Raw genomic sequence first — 23,038 nt, 5'->3', positions numbered from 1 at the left:
AACGTGGGTTTTCTCTGGGTACTCCGGCTTCCTCCCATTGTCTAAAGGCATGCAGGTCAACTGGTGACTTGGCCGTAGGTGTGAACATGTGTCAGCCCTGTGGTAGTCTGATAACCTGTCCAGGACGTACCCCGCCTCTCGCTCAAAGGCTCCAGCCCCCCTGTGACCCCTAATAGTGTAAGTGATTACGGAAAAAGAATGAATGTCTCCAAACCTCCAGATGATTCGCTAGTTAGTAGGCCCATTTCCACTGCAGAGGTTCCTGGTACTATTTGGGGGGCAGGAACTTTACAGGAACATCCTCTCGCTCAGCCCTCTCAACTGCCATGTCTCCACTGAGAGGGCGGAGTAGGAGGAAGGTTCCTGTAAAGTTACCAGGCTCTGGATGTGACGTAATCGTTGCGCGACCTGCTGAGTTTTAAAAATGCCGGCTATTGTGTCGCTTTCTGATGACGTCACATCCCGCCTTGAGTATATCCAATAAGCACCAAGTAAACCCCAAGCCCCAGTGAGTGTTTCGGGCCATTCTAAGTACCTACTCCGAGGCACATTCACACCTATGGACAATATAGAGTCACCACTTAACCTGCAATCCAATCTTTGGACTGTGGGAGGAAGCTGGAGTACCCGGAGAAAACCCACGCTGACACAGGGAGAACGTGCAAACTCCGCACAGAAGGGTTCCCTTCTGGGATTGGACCAGGAACCCTCTTGCTGTGAGGCGACAGTGCTAACCACCACAGTGCTAAGGTCATTAAATACCAACCACTCCTGAATACCATCTCAGATCTAGGTTACAGGTGCAGACAAGTTGTTTTCATATTTGACAGCGTCAAATATCCACATATCCACATATCCACAGTTTAGTCATAAAAAAGCTTCAACTAGTACTATACTGTCTCTGCTATCATTGGCAGTCACCACTTATGTCCCTGACAACTGAGTACTGTACTCTCTATTGTGAAAACGTGTGTGTGTGTGTGTGTGTGTGTGTGTGTGTGTGAGAGAGAGAGAGAGAGAGAGAGAGAGAAAGAGAGAGAAAGAGAAACCCAGAACCCCAATAAATCCTTTCCTTTGTCTATAGTGTGTGGGTTGGAAGTAATTTTGTTCGAGGAAGAAAGAAAGAAAAAAAGAAAGAAAGAAAGAAAGAAAGAATGGAAATGACCACTAGGTGGCCCCATTATCCTGCAGGTTGGCTGGTTAGATGAAACAAAGAGCAGCTGGGATGAGATCATCCAGCAGACTAGTGCAGACTTTTCAATATAACAGTGCTTAAACTCTAAAACCAAATGACAAATAACAACAACAAAGAAAGGAGACAAAAACAGAAAACGTTAAACATGCAGCCAGTTTAAGGATGTGTCAGTGTGAGGTTGCATGCAGATACATAAATGGACATAGAAACAGGCTATACACACAGAGACACAAAACCTACATGTACATGCTAAGGTCACTAGTAAATAGGCCTACTATTTGACACATAGCGCCCTATAGAGAAAACGAAAGTGCGCCTGCAGGAATGTTATGTGAATTTTCCTCAGAACACTCCAGCTTCTAAGGGCAAACATGGTTATAAATAGAAACAACTTTTTTTTGTTTAGATCCTCATTTCCGTTGTGGCCCCCTGAGTCCTCTTTGTGAAATGAATAAAGTCATTTTATCTGAAGTGTGTCAGGAATGTCAGTCATTATGTTTGTTATGGCATAGCTCATTGTGCCTCCCTGATAGTTAGAGACAAACACACATTAGTCAGTTATATAATGTGTTGGACTTCCGAAGCACTCATTCAGTGATTTTCCTCTCTCCTCTGAGAACTGGAGGCTCGCGGCCGCTGGCTGCTGCTGCTGCTGCGCCGCGGGAGCGAGTTGGAATGTATTGACGTCAGAAGGAAGCTGGACACACGCGCGTGTGTGTGTGTGTGTGCGCGCGCGCCCGAGCTGTTCCGTCCCACCACTCTGTCTTGTGTGTGTCTCTTTCTGCGGAGCGGGTGCGCGAGTACACAGCTCGAGACTCCGGGATGAATTGAAGCAGGCAGTCATGAGAAAAGTATGTGCACACATGGACATGAACATGGAGTGTTATGAAAGAGAAGGAGAACGCGGCGCTGTCGTTTTCTACGTCTGAATTCAGCGGTGACACCAAGTGTGGGTGACAGAGAGAGAGCCGTTGGCTGAGCAGCTCGCAGCTACGGGATATTTGCACAACAATGGTAAGTTGGCACCGAGGTTACTGTGTGTTCATAGCTGCCTCTTCGGTCCAGCAGCGGCGTTATGTTCCCGCGGCGCTGTCAGTGTTAGCGAGGTTGTTGGTAGCGTTTGTTTGGAGGTGTTGAGCAGCAGCCAGGAGGATGACTACATGCGTATGTGCCAACTCGGGACTGCAGTTGAGGCCAAGTGGAGAACAGCTGGCCTTAGCACAAGTGTAGTAGCCTGTAGGCAAGATTACGCAGTGTTTTGGATCTGATAAAACTGTACAGCCAAGGATATCAGCGCATATTAACACGGTGAGGCCTGCTACTGTACACTTGGCCCAGTGGAGCTGTGAGAGGGGCTTTAAACATGTGAGGAAGAGGCTGCTGTTGTCTTTAATGGGAATAGTGATGCTGCCATGTAGTGAGAAATAAGGGACTGTTCTGTACTTATCAGGGGAGGGGGTGGCATTAAAGCCTTATTTAAGCTTCAAATAATTTTCCTTGAGCCTCCCTGAGTGACTGGTGGAAATGCATGACCCTCCCTACACCATAAATTAGTTAACAGATTTTTAAAACTTAACCTTTTGATGTTTTAAAAGTTCGAAGTTAAAAGCTGAAGACGAAATCCTGGAGTTGAATAAAGCCTTGGCTTTAAAGTCTTGCTGGTTAGTTCATGCAAGCTGGTTATTTTTGGCCAAATTTCAAAGTGATTTTAATGAAATGTCACTATTTTAAGCCAGATGTGGTTATGTTGTTTTCCTGAAGCATTCATCACACATGATGTGTCCAAGGACTGTCAGTAATTTGAAAATGCAATGATAATTTCGGTTTGTACAGTGTCTGGCTATGATAAATGGTGTAAATACAACCGATTAAAATTGATATGCCCCTCCTCTAAGCCAAAATAAAAAAACATAAGTCCCTCCCTCGTGCTTAAAAACTATTTGAAATCCCTCCCCCTCCTTGCGGCATTAATAACCAACAGTCCCTAAGTCATAATGGTGTTGATGATGAGCTGCTTACTGTGATGAGGATGAATAGATAACGACAATGAGCTTGACAGTGGTAAATGTATTGATGACCATGGTAATGAAGGTGATGAACTTGTTACCCTGGGGAAGATCTGATGATGACATCATCAGGTATAATGCCACCTTCTGACCCTCTTAGCCAAACTAATGACCCACAAACTCACACTCTTGCTCGCACACACACACACACACACACACACACATACATACATTATGGTTTCCTGTTACAGTATTGATTGGGCATGCCATTTGTGCTGGATGGGTGTTATTTGAGATAGAGCCAAACACAGCCCTTCAACATAGCGGACAATAAAAGAATATTTTACCCTCTACGGCTCTCGTTGTACTACAGTATAATCATATACACTGCAATCTGTTCGTCACTACTTAGTTTGAAATTGCTCTGCCTTTTTTAAAAGATGTGACATATCAATCTATTTCTGGTCCAGTGCTAGAAGGGATGAGGCATTAGCAGAAGCTGACCTCATCGTAGCCCTTTTCCCTTTGCACCAATCATCAGCGCTGTCATTTTGTCTCATTGTGTTGCCTTTTCTTTGTCTTGCCAGGCAACTCCCCGTCATTGAGGAACTTTGCTGCCGTGCACCCCCTCCTCCCTCTGTCCTTGACACCTTCACACAACTATTTTCCGTCTCCTGTTTCTTTTAATCCCACTCTACATCTTCCTGAAGTTCTCCAGTCCTCCCCTCCCGAATCCCCTCTTTGTTCCAAACATGGACTCCTCTGGAGACGTAACCTCAGCCCAGGATGGTCATCTTGACCCCAGGAGCAGCACCGGTCGCTCTGATCTCAGCGGACTGTACCACCTGGGTCGGACGTTGGGCAGGGGTCACTTTGCTGTGGTCAAACTGGCTCGTCATGTCAACACCGGGCAACTTGTCGCCATCAAGATGATTGACAAGACAAAACTTGATGTTATGGCAACAAGCCACCTCTTACAGGAAGTGAGGTAAAGAATACAAATTATTCTGAAAGACTCAGGTTGAGAAGAAAAGGTCAAGTTTTTAAAAATGTCCAAAAAAATGTTTGAAAAACAGAAGTGAAAAACAGCACTTTGTAGCTGTGTAGGTCAGATTTAATGGGATTTCAAACATACTGATTTTAGACTGTGTGTGATCCATCTGAATCTTATCAGAGCCAAGAATGGAACAAACGCTCCTGTCTAGATTTTAAGGCGCCCTCAAAGCATCCTTATTTAAAACTCTATTAAAAGCCAATACTCTTAGTTCCTCAGATTACCCTGACTGTTCTCACCATCGTTACTAATTACTTTCAGGTGCATGAGGCTGGTGCAGCATCCCAACGTGGTCCGCCTCTACGAGGTCATCGACACGCCCACCACCCTCTACTTGGTTATGGAGCTGGCTGAGGGGGGCGACCTCTACGACTACATCCTTCGCCATGAAGGAGGCGTAGCTGAAAGCACCGCCAAGCGTCACTTCGCCCAGATTGTGCGTGCTGTGGCGTACTGTCACCAGCTCCACGTGGTGCACCGGGACCTGAAGCCTGAGAATGTGGTGTTCTTCCCGCAGCAGGGGGCGGTGAAGCTGACAGACTTTGGGTTCAGCAACTTATTTCAACCGGGGACGATGTTGGCCACCAGCTGTGGGTCGCTGGCATACTCCGCTCCAGAGATTCTGCTGGGAGAAGAGTATGATGCTCCAGCTGTGGGTGAGGAACAGATTTATTTTTTTTAGTTCCCCAAGGTCAGTGGTTTCAGTCCTGTAGGTCAGGCCCCCCACATGGGGTCATGAGAAATCTGAAGGGTAGCAAGATAACTGACAGAAAAGAAAAGCATAAAATACTTGTGCTTTATCAAATTATGTTTATTTTGTCAGACTTTCCTCTAAATGTAGCTTATATTCTGGAATGACTAGACTCTTTGGTTAAGCTGGTGACAACAGGTAGACACGTGACAGACCCAGACAAGCAAGTATGCGCAGGTCTCAAGTTTTGTGATGCTGACGTAACACACTTGCACTTGCAGTATTATTTGTGTGAACAGATTGACAATCCATGTGTTAATATGTAATCTGTAAATATAAAGCACCTTCCACTAATACAAAAAAAGGATTTGTCAACTCAAACACTATTTTACTAATATAAAACAGATCTGCAAACGCACAGACAATTCCACAAATAAAAAATATCAGCGAATATATTCAATTAATGTTCAAATAAATGAAAAGCATTTGTCAATATCTTTCTAACATACACAACTTTTGAAGAGATACTTGTGAATCCAGTTTTTATTTGTGAATTTCAGTTCTGCACTTGCAGATTTGCATTTTACACACTGAGTCAATATTTGAGTTTTTATTTGTGGAGTTTGTTTGTGTATTGGCTCTGTTTTTTGTTTGGAGATTTACAGATATTTTGTAGTTGTGGAAGTTGTTTTATATGTGCAGATTACACATTCACACGCAATTTGTTGATCTCCCTGCACAAATGATATTGAGACAAATCAGTCTTCATACACTTGCGTACATTTAAATTATATCCAGGGGCAAAATGCAACAACCTAGTCATTCTGTTTGGAGATCAGAATTTGGTGTGTTGCTGTCGAGGTAGCATGGATCAAAATCTGTTGAAATGTAAAATCTTAATCAAAGTGAAATTCACCTTATCTTAACTGATATAAGTTGATTATTTTTTTACCCTGAGCAGAGCAGTCTTACTTATCTTGAGGGCCATTTAGTAGCTTTTCTGATGCTTTCTATCACATGCCATGATCCTCATCAGATGCCACATCAGATTTTACCCAGTTGTCAGGGAATTGTTACGTGGTAGATGTTCAAATTTCCATTTTTCCCTGAACACTTTAAGGAATTGACCACAGACAGAGCAGCTGACAGTCATACCATACTATCAGCAGATTTTCTGTGTCCAAGGTCAAGAATGAACTTTGAGATGAAAACAAACTGAAAACATGACTAATAGTCCAAATGCCAGATTTAGCTGGAGGACTGTATAGTTTCTAATTGTGACTGTCTGCATGAGCCTGTGTGTGTGTGCATGTGTGTGTTTGCATTACACACTGTCTGTATGTGTGTGAGAGGGTTTGTGTGGCCACATTTGTCCCCTTGACCCTGTGTGTGTGTATTTTCTTGTGTCATAGTGTGTGTGTGTGTCTGCTCTGTATACCCTTTCATATGTATGTGCTTGTATTTGTATGTTCCTGTGTGTACTGTATGCATAGATATCTGTGTGCGTTTGTTTGTGTGTGTATGTCCAGAAAGGATTAGTGTGTGTATCTGGGTCAGTCTAAGCAAGCCAGCCAGTCATGAGCCAACCGGGCACGTTCTGCAGTGGAACCAAACACTGCAGCTCACCACTGGTCTCTCACACTGCATAGCAAGCATTTGTGTGTGTGTGTGTGTGTGTGTGTGTGTGTGAGAGAAAGACAGAGATAGATAGCAGAAAGAGAAAGTGCCATGCGTCACTGTTTATCCACAGCAGAGAGGCTGGTCTGCACTGCTGGGGTCTGTGTGACATTAGAGGTGAGGCCGGCCGATAGATTGCAGGATTTGACATCATAGGAACAGGAGGAAAACTGTGGGATTTGGTCCCATGTCTCCTGGGGGGGACACACAGCATGTTTTTATCTTCTAAGCTGGACTAGGATGGATTTTGGCAGAGTGTGGGCGCTATTTATTCTGGTGACTACAAAAGCATCTGCACTGAATACAAATGTATCCCAACTGCAATTAGGCACCGTTCTTGCAGAAGGACATCTACAGCATTTGTTTTGCTGCCTGTGGCAAGGATGAGTTGCAAATGTGTCAAAACAAGTGAACATGTTATTTAGGTAACTAAAAGTCTTGAGTCTCCTTTTTCTCATATGACCTTGTTTCGTTGTCTGCTCATAATACTGAGCATGCACCAGTTTATCGACTGAACATCGGTATCAGTTGATATTCGCCTTGTTGACTGCCGTCGGCCTATCAGCTGAGCAGCTCAGCATATGACATTCACAGATGGCAGTGACTGATGTTTTATCTGTTGTGTCACATTATCAGGCTAAAGAGCAGCGCTTGAGACTAATGTCGTCCCTGGGACAATTGAAAGCATTTTTTGGCTTTTGAGACCTTTTCAGGGACACCTTCAGAATAGAAGGAGGCAGTAAACTCACTATTGACATGTCACACACCCTGTTTTTCCCCTGATAGTGCTACATTTTGAAGAACAGATCTGTGTTGAAATTGGTAAAAGGAGTGCTAGTTAACGTTAGCTGTTAGCTGCCAGTGGCCTGAGCTAAGAGGTAACAAAGGAAGTGCATCGGGCTTTGAAGTCGATTTTCAAATAGTGGAATTATAACTTGTGGGTCCATCACATGATACCATTGGGCCCCAAAAGACGTTTTCCCATAGACTTACTTTGTGAAAGAGACTTCTGTTAATAAGTGGATGATTTTTTTGAGTATCACAACCCCTGTAAAATGACTCGTCCCACCATCAGGATTCGATCCATTTTGTCTAATCACATTAAAACTCTAGAAGAGCCACATGATAAAATTATTTTAAACCCATTCAAGTTATTGGAGGGCTGAACCAGAAGTTAGCTGCTTGGTTGGGAAGAGGTAGCCACTCGGTTCACAAAGGTCTCTAGTGTGCCTGCTCTATGGGACCAATGATGCAGAAGATCCGCGTAATTTTATAACTAAGAAGTTGAACTTTATACATCCATGGGTTGCAGTGAGTTACATTATGAGGCATTCAAGCTCTATTCAGTAGAAATGAGTATTGGGCAAAGGTAAATCATGATATCATGATGTGTTCAAATGTAATCCTTTATTTATTTATGCATTTCAGTTAGTTTTTGGAGTGAAACTGTGACTCAGTAGAGTTGTTTGAAGGAGAAATGTGTTGATGTTTTCACAGCACTATGAAATAGATATTAGAGAAGGAATTATGAGATATTATATACACTAAAAAAGCTTTTGAAGGGCTCAATGTAGGGCTGCAGCAGTATACCGGTTTCAATTATACCGTGGTATGAACATTGTTTTCATACCGTGTACGTTTGCTAATTTGTGGTATTGAAAAAAATATGCAACATGATGGAAAAAATCACCTGCATCTCCTGACTGCCTGTCAGACATGTTACACACACACTGATTTCAAGGTTCTATTAATATACAGTGTTTGTAGAACTAAAAATAACTTATTGCTTTATTCCTTTAAGAGTCATTGTAACTGATAATGATAATAGTAATTGTGTAATACCATGAAACCGGTATATTTTTGAGATGTTATCATACTGTGAAAATCCCACACTGTTGCAACCCAAGCTGAATGACTTAAAACAGTTCAGTATTTTTTTCAAAATGAAAATTTCTTTGTTTCTCTTGCACAAAAGTGGGAATAATTAACAACAACAGAATAGACAACAACCACGAAACACTGGTGTCCGTATCGGCCCAGAATTTCACAATCAGTGCATTTCTAAGTAATACTCTTGGTGAGATGTTTTCTTCGTTAACCAAGGGCATGACAGGGAGTGGTCATGAAGGAACACCAATCACATGCATCCGTAACTTCAGCATGTGTTGCATTAGTTCCTTTTTTCATTTTAGTTCCTGTTTCTTTTAGTGTCCCCACGAAGGGTGTCCATTTAAATCCATTTGTGTGTGTGTGCTATTATTACATCCTCCAAGACAGTTTTCTGCTTCACCCCAACTCAAGTGCACTTCTTTGTTCTATTTTAACATGATTCAACCTGTGGATATCAGAATTACATCATCACTCTGCTAGAAATGCACACTTCCATCAGCCATCCACACACCCATAAATAAATATATGTATGTGTGTGTGATAATCCTGAGCTGCACAGGGGAAGAGATGTCCCTCAGTGATCTCAGCTTAGTAAGGTGACTCATAAACCCGTCTCTGTCTACACACACTCACACACAGACACACACAGACACACATAGACTGCTCTGTGTGTCTCTTTGATATTCCTGTCTATAAACAGACTGGTTTAATTCGCTGTGGTTCCTCCACTGCTGGAAGTCTTAACAGTATACATGTGCTCTGTTTGAGGACATGGTGTGCGTGTTTGATGATAGTCATATGATGTGGAGAGGAGACAGCCTTTAACAAAGATAAACACTGCCCACAGTTACATAACATCTTCCCATTACTGTGTGCACACATGTGTGAACAGTTTTTCAGGCCTAAGTGTTCATGTTAGGTTCACAGGCTTTAAGTTGGTGAAAGGTCGTCACCATTGATGTGGTTCATGTTCGTCTGCTAATGAAATAATTTTGTGTTGTCTTTTTGCTTGACCAGATGGGCTTATTTTTTGTTGTTGTAGTGATCTGCACTTAAGATTTTGATAGAACTGGGTCACCCTGGTATGTCATTTGTGGCTAAGGAGGCCACAAATTATAGTTTATATTTATATAAAACAATTTAAACATATTTGGTGAGTTATGAAAGAGCAGTGGTTGGCGATATAGAAACAGAAAATGTCAGATAAGAAGGGAGGAAGGCCTACATTGGTGGACTATGTTCTTAGCAGGAGGAAGTTCTGCATTTGACAGATACTGAAAGCCTCCCTGGGCGTCAGCTACACTCTCCTATCTATGCTATGAGGTGCAGAAGCATTAAATGTGTTTATAATATGAAGATTTGCCTTAAGTGCATTAACTTTGTTAAGGGAAGCAGCTGATGGTGGCATGCTTTGCTATTTTCTGGGCCTATTCTGTTGTTTTGTGGTCCAATTGTCTTATAAACTTCAATAACTGAGCCAAGTAGACAGTTATTTTTTTACAGTGCAGAAAAATTTAGTTTGATGGGAGAAAAAGCTGCTTTTTAAAACAGACTTTGGTGTCAGTCCTTTAAAGAGCATTTACAAGATGAGGAAGATGAATCAAAATAAGTCAGACACAGTAATGAAGTCTGAGGTCAAGTTAAGTTAGAGCTCTCTGATGTGCTGTCCAGTATCCACAAAGTGTGATGTATTGACCCACAGCAAAAAGTTTCATTTAGAATAATGACTTTCCATGCCGCCTCTGTGGCTGCCTGCAACAGAGTTGATGCCACTCATTTCTCTGCTCCAGGGCGGAGGGTGATGCTTGCTTGTTGCCCAGCTGGGAGCAGCTCATGGAAAGCCCCTTCATAAAATCCCATTCAGATCAAAAAATAGTTGGATAATCATTTTTCAGACGAAACCTCTTTGTCAGTGTTTTTATATCAACCTGAGGGCTGTTTATATCAACAAGGACTTGTAAGTAGAGCTTGTAAAGCCCAAAACCAGAACACTGCCACTTGACGTGTTGGAAATATAACAGTGCAGACAACAAACCATCTCTCTTAGCAACAAAATCCAAAAACAGTAACATCACTTTGGGGGGAAATTACACAACACTAAACTGAGTCATTAAGGAACAGCATGTGAGTGTGTGAGTGTGTGTGTGTGTGTGTAAAGGAGGAGCTCTAAAGACACATGAAGTTGACATCAGTTGTCCTTCTTATTGTTCTGACTACAAACTTAAAGCTGTGGTTGGTAACTTTTATAAAAATAAGTGTTTGTCATATTTGCTGAAACTGTCACTTTATCCACACAGTAGTACGTGAGAGAGATAGACTGTGAAAAAAAATCATGTTCCTCCACCTCCTCTTAGTGTTCCTAATGGAATATTCAAGAATCCAACAACCAGTCAGAGCCGAGGATTCTCTAAGGCAGCTGTCAATCATGTCAGTCACAGCTTGTGAATTTTGGTCAAACAAGGCAGCGCTGATCGAATATGGATTAAGATTTCGTTACAGGATCGCATTTTATCGTTGCAGATGTTTTCAAAAACATTTTAGTGTACTGTTTAGCTGTGAAATGAGAAAGTTTGTGACCCAGCTGCCATGTTAAAAACAGTCTACCCAAAACCATGCACCGCGCACCAGCTGTTGCACAGTAGACTAAAATATTTCTGAAAACATTTGAGATGATAAATTAGCGATGTAGTAACAGAATCTCAATTCATATTTGATCAGCAAAGCTTAGTTTGACAGTTTGACAGTTGCGTTAGTGACTTCTCCGATTGGTTGTTTTTGGTTCAGCCATAGTGGATTCTTGTAAATGCCATTAGAAGCACTATGAGGAGGAGGAACATGATTTTTTTATATAAATAATCTGTGTCATGTACTGCTATATGGATGTAGTGACAGTTTCAACAAATATGACAGAAACTTAATTTTATAAAGGTTTAAATCTGTCTTTTGTAAGTCAAATCTTTAAAAAGTTATAATTGCTGTCTTAGATATTTTAAGAGCACCTAACATGCCTTACATTACCCATTAACCTCATCTGATTCTCAAGAAATAGTGCAGTGTTAGACAGATCGGAGTGGGATTTACACCCAAGCTACTCTAATGTCACTAGGAGGTGACTACAAGGACTCAAAAAAGTAGTGACAATCATGTCTACGGTATATCAGTTAAAGAAAAATGCACCTCTGTTCTGTACATAGTCCTCTGTTTCCCAGCTTTATCAGGACCAATATATCAGAGTTAAAAGATAATCATGTCAGAATAATGAAATTTGTCAAGATCATGAGGAAAAATGGCTCAATAATAGGTCCAGTTTATATGATAAAGTGTGTTTATCAGTGACAGATGACCTGAATGCACCATTAATATGTTACTGCCTTGCAATGGATGTTGGGATATTTCAGTTTTGTCCTCCAAATGTGGGCAAAAAGGGCTGCATTCTTTGTCTGAACTCGGAGGTCCCTTTGGAACAAGGCTGACTTAGCTGACCCTTTATGACGTATTTGGTCTTGAAATGCGCACATTAAAGAGGCAGCCCCTAAAAAGGACCACAGCCAACCACAAAACCAGGACCATGCATTCTGCTACTGAACTCTGCGCACAAACTTTTTCTGCTAACATCTGGTTTATACAGTGTGTGTGTGTGTGTGTGTGTGTGTGTGTGTGTGTGTGTGTGTGTGTGTGTGTGTGTGTGTGTGTGTGTGCGGAGTTGATGTTTGTGCTGTCAGCAGGCAACTAATGCATGGTGAGAAAGTGTGATATTCCCCAGCGAGCAGAGAAGAGTACACTCCCAGCACTCAGTGGCTTCTCCTCCCTGTTGCATAACACTTCTCTTGACCGAAAAGAGCGTGCTCGTGAGCGTGCATGTGAGTGTACATTGTATGGCAAGGACTGAGGGCTGTTGTTTGGACCATCATGAGTATAATGTGGGACAATGGCTGATGTTTATCACACATGGGACTGGTACGTGAGAATCTATGGACAGATATGGATCTGAATGAACCACAGTGTCTGGATTTTTATTGTGCTCTGAAAGAGTAGACTCATGAATCCCTGTCTGTCTGATCTGCTTATGATATTATAATGAAAATGTTTTTCTACAAAGGCAGGTCTTTACTGATATCACTGTGTATTATTGCTTATTAATGTCACTGTAAAATCTTATGAACCTGCCAACTGTCCAGATCTCGGCAATGCAAGGATTATCTGTACCCTAAAACTTGTACATATCACACTATTACATGTGTTAAATAGTAAGAACTAACTGACAAGTTGATTGCACAAACAGTGATGCTGCATTCATATCTCATCTAATGCACGTACATATCAGAAAATAATTTTGATATCAGCTTTATAATAAAGTTGATATCAAGGATTTTTTTGTTCCATTTTTTCCACCAGTTATAAGATCATAAATGTCAGACTTGGTTATACTCACACTGTTGCCATGCTGGCAGCTCTTTGAGGCTGTACTGAGGCACAGTGGTAATGTGAGATAAATGCTAATGTCAGCATGCTAACATGCTCACAATGACAATTCCAACATGTTGATGTTTAGCAGGTGTAATGTTACCACCTTCACCATCTTGGTTTAGCATGTTAGCACACTATAACAGTGTACCAAGGCAACAGTGCTGATGGATTGATTAATAAACTGGCCGACTGGGCACAGGCCCAGAGCCCAGAGTGTCACGGGCCCTCTGGCTCTGGCCCTCTGGATGACATAAAATGAATATCACAGAGAAAAATGTCCACAAAGATGCAAATGAACTGCAAAGAGACACAAAACAACCAAAAAATACACAAAATTACCTTAAAGAGGGAGCATGACTACAAAAAGACACAAAACACCAACAAGGCAGCAACACTTTCTCACTCCTAACTCGTCAAATACCGACATTTGGTCAGCGTCCCTACATGGTAAAATGTGACTCACCAGGTACTCCTCCTGTGTCAGTTTTGAGTACACAGGGACAGAGTGTCAATTTGTGCTCATTACATGCATTGTGCCTTTTCAAAATAAACCTCTGTTTGCACAGGATATGTACAGTTTCGGCTCATTAAATGCATAAAGTCTTTTTCAAAATAAACTTACAACATAGGTAGGTACTTCCTTAGGTTTAGGCAACACTAGCACAGAGTTAGGATGAGAAAAAAAATGTAATTTTTTCGCTTAAAATAAGTATGTTTGTTACTAACATAATGTAACGTCAGCTGACATACGTCACTAGCACAGCATGCTACACATATTAACACACTATGTTGTGCTAAAATAACTTGAACTTGATTGAATTATGGTTTCACACGGTACACTAATAGCGGGCTCCTGGGTGAAAGTCCGGAGTTTGTTTGACCCATCCATCTCCCCTGCCACCAGCCCTATGCAGACTTTGCCAGTCTTTATACTTTGGTAGTCACCCGCAGCATCAAAAAATGCAGCTGCCAGGGGAGTGTCTGCCTAAGGGTGCCTCTGTGCATTGGTGTCTGATGCTGAGGGCTCCTGACCAAGCATCGGTATTTGATGAGTTGGGAGTGAGACTAGGTTGGCCAAACCACCACAAAGTCTATACATAAGAAATGCGTTGGGGCGTTCATGTCTGTGCCCAGGGGCCCATTGTCTCATAATCCATTCACAACAGTGCTGACATTGCTAATGATGTTAACCAGCTTGGAACCAGAGGATGGGCGCTAAACTTTTGTCAGGATGCCATCCCCATATCAGCAAGCTAGCCAGTGGATAAACACATGCTCTAAACTGTACATGCAGACAGACTGGTTTACTAGATCAAAAGACAGAGAAGCTTGGATTACAACACACACACAGGTAGCATTTATTTTCTGTTTAGGACACCATTACTCCACTCTATCTTTACATAGCAAAGAGTGGTTTGCTGCTGTATTAATGCACTGAATATTGCGAACAGAGCCTTCAACTACAGCTGAGGCTGATCAGAATGTCAATAGTTTTGGAGGTATTTGGTCATAAATCAAAATATTGAAGAAGATAAAAAAATAGGACCTTATGAGGAAAACAGAGACATTAGGATTTCATCCTGTGGAGATCATGGATGTTTGTTCAAAGTTTGATATCAGTCTATCCTGAGAGTTATTGAGATATTTTAGCTACAGCACTGGCATAGCTAATACATAATGAGACAAAAGGTGCTGTTGTTCATTAGGGTTAGGTAAACATCATAAACACATACAGTATTAAAAATACATGTGGATGCAGAGAATGTAAAAAATGCAAAGAATCCCTCTTAAGTAAAAAAAAGCCCTTTTGTTTCTTCTCCTTTGATCTAACCTGAGTACAGCAGAACAGCAGCCAGGGGAGAAAACAGAATATGTAAAGAACACTTAAAATGGTCAAACTGTGAGTTAAAGTGAAAATGTAGTGAGAAGTCAATGAGCAACATTTTTTAAATTCATGTGCTGTGACTCATGTGCTTCTGTGTTTTAATATAGGAGTTCAGTGCTCGCTGTAAAACTCTGTGTTGACAAAACTGCTGAAAGATTAAGAAAGCTAAAACTAGGGTAAAAGACCAAGGTCGAAAATAACTGGAACTGTCCTTCAGCTGACTCGAAACAAATGTGATATTAGCAGAGGCAGCGTTTATTAGGTACGTGACCTGGCTTTATTTCTAGTGTTACATCAGGGTTAACACATGATGTGAACAGCATGTGCTGTGTTCCCTTTTTCCAGTGTTTGGTAGAAACACAGGGAGAGACAGAAGGAAAAAAAAGGGAGAGCAAGATCATTCTCAGAATAGCACACCACCACAACAAGCCCTCTGTTTGTTATGGCCTTCAGCCCTCAGCACTCATTCCCATGCATGTGTGTGTGTGTGTTGCCTTGAACTGGCCGCCGCTGTGTTCTCGCTTGGTTCAGGGTGTTCTGAGTTTGCATGGAGCTCCTCTCAGTGCGTCTCCGTGAGGACGCTAGGGGGAGGGAGGGAGGGGGGGAGGAAGGAAAGGGAGGAGATAGGAAAAGAGCACACTGTCAGCAATGTCGGTCAGCACCAGGAAGCCTGTGCGTGTGTGTGTGTTTGTCATCGTGTGTCATCGTGTGTCATCGTCGGTGTGTTTGATTCAGGGGTCAAGAGCACTGAGCCCAGCCGTCTGCAGCGTGGGCCTCAAAATTTACACACAGAAACCTGGTCACCCAGCTGTTGCTCACACACTTTCCTCCTGAATTTTCTCACATCCTGGAGGAACAACCTAATGTAACCTCATGGACCACTTGGCAAGAACACTGCTATGTTTCCTTCCCTGACCCTTGACCTCTCCGTGAAGGGTGTGAAGGAGGTATGGGAAAATAGAATCAGTAAATAATGCTGTTATTTTGACCGTGATCCAGAGTTGATCCTTTTATGTGGATTTATAGAATAGTATCAGGCTTTCACCTCGTCTGTGTGCTGCTTTAGAAAACAACTGCAGGGGTGTTTTCAAGTCAAATTCAAAAGGGACATTTATTTTTAAAATCCCTAATGAAGCTCACAGAATTCTAAATATGATCTGATAGCAGAGGGATTTTGGGCTTTTTTAAGGCCTGACATGATTTGCTATTCAAGGCTAATTTTTGTGCTGTTCTGTGTGCACGTGTGTGTGTGTTCCAGATATCTGGTCTCTTGGGGTGATCCTGTACATGTTGGTGTGCGGAGTCCCTCCCTTCCAGGAAACCAACGACAGCGAGACTCTGGTCATGATTCTGGACTGTCGCTACTGCGTCCCAGAGCATGTTTCAGACGACTGCAAAGAGTGAGTACTGATTAATGACACTAGCGTTAAACCATGGCAATCATTGGCACGTCCGTCTCTGATCACAGCTTCAGAAAAAAGAGTTAAATGTAAAATACAAAGATTTTATTATCTTTGCAGTTTTATTTCTTGATTGCAAATTGAATCTTCATTAAAGGCTCGTTCTGCTCCCAAAGGTTTGCTGCTGTGCAATACATGTGTTGGGTCACTCCATCTTAAGAAGCTGCTGACCGTAAAATCATCTCATTAGCGTGCGTTTCAGTGGATAATGTCAGTGTCTTCGTTATCTCACAGGCTTCTCCACCCTGCTGCAAATAGAGTTTCTTGCTAAAACAGTGAACACTTTTTGGGCTTTAAACAGTGAGTGTTATCTGTCAAATATTTTTGCTTTTGCTGTCTTTAATACAAAACATCTGTCTCACCGTTTCAGTCCTGTCGGAGGCACACAGAAACACCCCGGAACAAAATACAACTCACATGTACTCGTGTGTCTTCTCACCTCACCTTCACTCCTCACTCCTCACACCTCCAACCCAAACACACACGCTGTCCTCAGCTCACACGACTGCAGGGTAAACATCAGCACAGTTTAATCTGCTGCTGCAGCTTTGGAGAGCGAATGACATTAGTCTGAGATTTAAAAAAAAAAAACAACTCAAAGCACAGTCTTCCAGATAATTTCACTAGGTCAGTATTGACTTAACAGAGGAATAATCAATAGAGGAAGTAGATGGTTGGCAGGGGTTTATGAAATCTAAATGGAAATTCAGATCCACATTCAAAAAGCACTGACCCCTTTTACATTTGTTGTTAAAATCCAAATGCCTGTACAAGGGTATCTACAGGTCTTGAAAGTCTTCTCAAACAAGGCCGTAGAAGATATTAAAAAGTCTGCAGGCAGGGATGTTAGTCTTAAAATGTTTTTGTATCTGATTGCAGGCTTCATCGCAGATTAAAACAATATTGTTAGTTTAAACAGTGGATTGCGTGCGCAGAAGGCTGTTCAGTCTTTGTCAGAGCACCCTCAGACCTCTAACAAGCACTGTCACTACAGCGAGCTCCACTAGCAAGGAAGCTCATTGATTCATAACGGGCAAGTGTCAGTTTTTGCCAAAAAATACATGAATTTACATTAATTAATCATTTTTAATTGCTTAATCCATCCATCCATTTTCTGCTGCTTATGCAGGTCGCATTAACATAATTAATTTATCATCAGAAATAATTGTTGTACTGCCAGGAAGTTATGAAACAATGATAATTCCAGGTCATATTTACTCTCCTGGTTTTCCAACATACTTAACTGTGAAAGATAAATTGGTCTTTAAAAATCTTACATTTAACCTGGTGAACTCGCACAAAACCCTGTAGGTAGAATTAAAAAAAAAGTATCATATCTTGTCATCTAGGTGGTGGGGCAAGCTTTTCTACACAAATCAAATGAAAACACGGAAACCAACAATTAGTTGATCCCGCCAACAAGTAGAGTGTGTGTATCCCAAGCCTGATACACCTGTTTCCTCTGTGCCATTGAGCTCCATTGTTTCCCAAACAGTATTAAAGACACATTTATAATCGGATTGACGTACACAATAATTACATAACCTCATATTATTGTGCTTCTTTTTTTCTGGACCAGTCTTGTAATGTAATGTTATGTAATGTTACGGTTTGTAAAGCAGAAAAAAATCTGAATTCAAAGAAAACACATTAGTTAGACACACAGTTGCACTGGCTGACGAGTGATGTGTCGTCATTACCATGAACACAAACTGTGATTATTTTAAGTTAGGGCCGAGCAATATATTGATACTATATGGATATTGTGATATGAGACTAGATACTAGATCTGAACTGTTCTAGCTTTATTCTAGCTTCTTCTATAGTCAACCCTACAATATCACTGCAGTATCAGTGTCAAGCTATTTGGTTACAAAACGAACAAACAAAAAAAACATGACATTGGATTTGCTCCATATTACCCTGTTCTTATCCTACATACACCAGTATGGAGGCATAAATACTCACCAAAGCAACAAATGTGTCTTAATTTGCAGCCAGAAATATCCCCCTCAAAACAGACTATATAATCCTGTTTGAATAATGTTTTGTAAAATCAACAGTGCAAAGCTGTTTGAGGACATTACTTAGCCTTTTTTGTAAAATCCAATTATATTTGAGCCATTTTTTAAAGATGTACTTCTTCAGGCAGGGATGAGTGGGTTTAGGACTCAGTACCAAAGACGGAGAAGGAAAGTCAGTGGCACTGACACAAAGACTAACACATTGTTGTTTTGGTCTTCTCATTGGATTGACTCTGTAGACAATGAGAAAAACATGGAACAAACCCAACATTATCTAAACATGAGCATACATACATCCAGGATGGTGAAATCGGCATTTTAAAAATACTGAAACATGACATTATGTGAATTTATGTAACAGTGGTTGGTGCAGTTTGCAGCTTGCAGAACGGCAGTGCAGCTTGCACATGTAAAACACTGGCTGCATCTCTTTGCAGATCTTGCTCTGAAAGCTTCCTGAATGAATGCCTTTATACACTGATTTCCTGTTCTCTAGAAGGCAACAGGAAGAAAGTACCCTCAACCAAGTAGTTTGTTAGATTATCTGCAGCAGCAAACACATCCTTGTACATCTGAACCAGCACTTGTCATATGACTTAGCCCTGAGCCACATGATGGCGTATTTGATTACAGAAGGGGAGCAGAATGGAACAGAACAACCTTCTGGACATTAAACTTAAACAGGTTTCAGGGAATTTCAGTAAGATGTGTGGAGAAGACAGATCAGATCTTAATCAGCTCATTGTCTGTGTGAATTCATTTGCTGTAGTGGCTGATCATCCAAATGTGATGCAGAAAATAAAGCAAGCAAACCGCAGCTCGTATCATCTCCATGAAACAATAAACCTCTCTGTGTTTTCCCCGTCAGTCTGATCTCCAGGATGCTCCAGAAAGACCCGTCTCGCCGCGCCTCACTTGAAGAGATTGAGGCCCATCACTGGCTGCAGGGGCTGGATGACGCCCTGCTCAGCCCAGAGGCCCCACCATACTGGCTCTCAGGGGCCCTCTCACCCAGCTCCCCCCGCTTAGGTTTACCTGAGTGTGGTGACCTGCTTGCCACAAGGCCCCAGTCTCAGCAGGTCTTCCCTGGCCCCTGGCAGCCCAGCCTCAGCTTTACCCTCCGTCAGCCTCCGGCTGAAGAGCCTCCAGTCGCCAAGAACCTGCCTGCGCTACAGCAAATCTGTGAGGAAGAAGAGGAGGAGGAAGAGGAAGAGGAGGGCAGTTTGGCAAAAGAGGGTGAAGGTTTGGTATCTTTGTCGGTAGCAGAGCCAGAACAAGAAGCTGAGGAGATGGGTGATGGTGCAGATGATCAAGAGTGCAGGGAAAAGGAACAAGAACTAGGGAGCGTAGAGGAGATAATGAAGGAGGAAGAGGAGGAGCAGGAAGAGATGGAGGAGATGGAAATAGAGAAAGAAAACAGTGGGTGTGTGATTTCAGACCAGCCAGTCAGTCATGGAGACAAGCCTGTCTGTCAGACACCTGAAGTCCCTCCGCCATCTCTTCCTGGTTTTGGGGTGCCGTGCTGTCAGGGGCAGCCAGACTCCACAAACTCAGAGGAAGAAAAGGATGGGGAGACAGAGCCGAACAACAACACCAACAAACCTCCTCCTCTTCTCCCTGAATCCTCTGCGCCCTCCATCCCCGCGTCCTCCTCTGGACTCATCCTGAACGAGAAGGAGGCGAGGGCGAAGGAAACGAGAAGAGAATCAGAACAAGACGACAAAACAGAGGAGGGCGGAAGAGATGACCTCTCGACAGACAGATCTCAACCCCACAATGCACCGGGGACGCGTGATGAGGCCGCTCCGAGGGTGGAGCAGGGGAAGCGACACAGCATAAAGCTGCGTGAGAGACTCTTTCAGTTCCCTCTGTGTGAGAAAGCTCTTGCCTTCAACATACCGACTCACAACAAGCCCAAGATCCTGCCGCTGGCTCAGTACAACTGCTGCCACGTGCTATAAGTGCAACTGTGCTGCCTGTGATGTGCTGCTCGCTCGCTTGGGATGTGCAGACTGTTTAGCAGCAGGCAGGTGGTCGGCTGCAGAGCACATACCTTGTGAAGTGGCAAACCGCTGCGCTGCCCGCTGAGCCTTTCTGCTGCAGAGACCTTGAGGCGGGAGAGGAAAGGCCCTCAGCATGCAAACACCAGGATGGGACGTGTACAGCTTCATACCTACAAAGTCCTAGCATTGTGCTCATGTAATAAACATTGTGTTAAGCTAGAGGTGGTGTACAGCACAGTAGTCAGACTTAGTAGAACCTCATGCATTTGCTGCTGTTACAGGAGCAACCATAGAATTACAATGACTAGACTGTGTCCAATCTGTAGCTTAGAAACAATACTGGACCTACAGGAAGGAAAGGAGGCTGATGAGGAGAGCAAGAGACAGACGTAAAGGGTGCAACAGTTTTTATTGAATAAGCTATAGTCTGTTTTGTTTGTTTAAAAGGTGCCTACAACGATGAAATGGGTTTCACACTGTACATGGCCACTGTGTCACTTTGGTTCTGACTGTAAAAAGCTCCAAGGGTCAGAATGGTCCAGTAGATCCACGATTTCATATTTTGTAATATATGAATTAGAATGAACTTTGAACCAGCTTCTGCTACAGAGTAGCACTCGTTTCCTCTTCCCTTTGCACAACCTGCTTCTCTCTTTGGTTTAAAAGCTCTTAATATAAGCTCTATTAAAGAAAGACTGAGACTGTTATGATATATGATATATGATACTGTGTAATATATGCCTAAGACTGAGATGATGATATGATTTTCTGTTCTCTTAATCCTAAAGTCTGATTGATATAATGACTTGTCCTAACACACTGTATAATACTGTTGATAGGATCATTGATCATTGATTGGGATGCAGGTCTTCCATTGTATTTGAACTTCTTCTTTTATTCATACTGAACAGTTTAACAGTCTTATTTTGGATGTGCAGAAATGAAGTTCCTTGATCTTTTTTTTTATTATAACGTGACAAAGGTATTAATTCTCTGAAGAGATACATGACTTTGTGCATGTTATTACTGTTATTTATCACAATATACCTCCATGTGTCTTGGATCTGACAGGACATTGTTCTTGTGTAACTGTAAGTACCTTGAGGTAAACGTCTGAATGATGAATTGCACACAGTACGACTACTGTAGCTGATAGCTTTGTACAAGCAGTATCCCTGTACTGATGGATAGATTTGTTAGTCATCCAGACGGAATGATGTGATATGTCATTGTGTAGCTGAGGAGTCCCTCTGTATGGTATTATTTTACCATATAATGCCTCTGCGTGTTTCTGTATTTTCTCATTCGCACTGTATTTTTCCTCTTTCGAAGGCGAGACAAGAAATGAAATGTTTTGTAAAGTTAAAGAAGGCCAAAGCTATAAACTACATCTTCCTCCTATAGTTCAGTAAACACAGCGTATTCCTGTCAGTCACTGCAGCTTCACGGGTACAACACATTGGGTTATTAACGTGTGTCCTGTGATGGGACGCTCGCCGCCTTCTGTATAAACGGAGCGGATGTCACGTGAAATCAGATTATCACTCGCATTTCATCAGCCGTGGAAGCATATAATCTGTGCAGAGGAGGGATAAAATCTCATTATTTGTCCCTGTGTGACTGCAGCCTGTCTCTCTTCAGTGTGTCTGTGTCTACTGACCTGCATTGTAACTAGGACCACGTCTTTATGGAGCCATGAACTTATTTTTCTGTATTTATTTATTAAAATGGATTAAATCAACGGGATGAAAGTGTGCTGTGTGCTGTTTTTATAGACAACGTGGGCAAGGATAATGTACAGCAGGGGATATTCAACTGGCATTGCCCGGGGGCGCTTTTGCAAAATGATAGGAGGCCAGGGGCCACTTAATAAACAAATTCTAATATTTATCTGTACATATAATGAATAAATCGCCTGTTTTTTAACTTTTCAGTGGTGACTGTCCTTGCTCCTCTTTGCCAAGAGGCAAATCCAATCCAAGCAGCCCTGTGCAGGTCAGGTGTATGCAGGGGTGTTTATGGATATGAGGACATTCGGGGGTGAGCCTCTCATATACTGTGTTGTTTCCCCTACACACACCAGAGACTAAATATCCCCTTCTCCACAAAGCTGGATTACCAACCAGGTAATACAGGCATCGGGCCTGAGCTGCCCCAAAAACAGTATTTCAATAAACTGCATATGTTTGAAAATGTGCTCTGCATCAACTGAAATAATAAAGCAAAGAGAGTGGGAGGAATGGGGGGGGTCAGTAGGGCCCCAGAGTTTGTTTTGCCTTAGGGCTCTGCAGTAGGTTAAGTGGGCCGTGTTCCTCAGATCACGATACCTCAGGCATTGCTATTCTGACTCATAATGATAAGCCAAATGTTCATGTGAGGACTAAAAATTCAATAACTAAATCACCAGCACAGACAATCAATAATACAATGATTGGTGGGAGTAAAAGTAGCAGTGCCACAGTGTAAAATACTCCATTTCAAGTTAAAATCCTGCATTCAAATTCTGTCTTAAAGGTCTAGTGTGTAGGATCTAGTGGTATCTATTGGCAGGTAAGGAATATAGTACTATGTTCATTAGTTCATAATCACCCCCCCAAAAAAGATTTGTTGTGTTTTTGTTACCTTTGATTGAGGCAGTTACATCTACACAGGGAGTTGGCCCTCATCCATTGAGTCTGCCATGTTG

The 23,038-nt window shown here is 42.3% G+C and overlaps 1 protein-coding gene across 1 annotated transcript; it reads left to right on the top strand.

The window, feature by feature from the left end:
* The first annotated feature begins 1,826 nt into the window (after positions 1-1,826).
* On the top strand, positions 1,827-22,103 carry snrkb (SNF related kinase b). The gene is made up of 5 exons (XM_050073310.1): positions 1,827-2,209; positions 3,789-4,189; positions 4,517-4,911; positions 16,124-16,265; positions 19,218-22,103. The coding sequence occupies exons 2-5, from the start codon at positions 3,954-3,956 to the stop codon at positions 20,308-20,310; spliced, it is 1,866 nt and encodes a 621-aa protein (XP_049929267.1). The 5' UTR covers positions 1,827-2,209; positions 3,789-3,953; the 3' UTR covers positions 20,311-22,103.
* Positions 22,104-23,038: the final 935 nt, after the last annotated feature.

This window comes from Epinephelus moara, chromosome 20, assembly GCF_006386435.1.
Source record: "Epinephelus moara isolate mb chromosome 20, YSFRI_EMoa_1.0, whole genome shotgun sequence".
Taxonomy (NCBI): domain Eukaryota; kingdom Metazoa; phylum Chordata; class Actinopteri; order Perciformes; family Serranidae; genus Epinephelus; species Epinephelus moara.
The sequence above is the reverse complement of the archived record's forward strand: the minus strand, read 5'-3'. Positions and strand labels throughout refer to the sequence as shown.

Bases quoted from the DNA above. Each gene is read 5' to 3' on its own strand.
- snrkb (XM_050073310.1), top strand. From the start codon at position 3,954: ATGGACTCCTCTGGAGACGTAACCTCAGCCCAGGATGGTCATCTTGAC. The intron at 4,190-4,516 runs GTAAAGAATACA...AATTACTTTCAG, and splicing joins CACCTCTTACAGGAAGTGAG to GTGCATGAGGCTGGTGCAGC. The intron at 16,266-19,217 runs GTGAGTACTGAT...TTTCCCCGTCAG, and splicing joins GTTTCAGACGACTGCAAAGA to TCTGATCTCCAGGATGCTCC.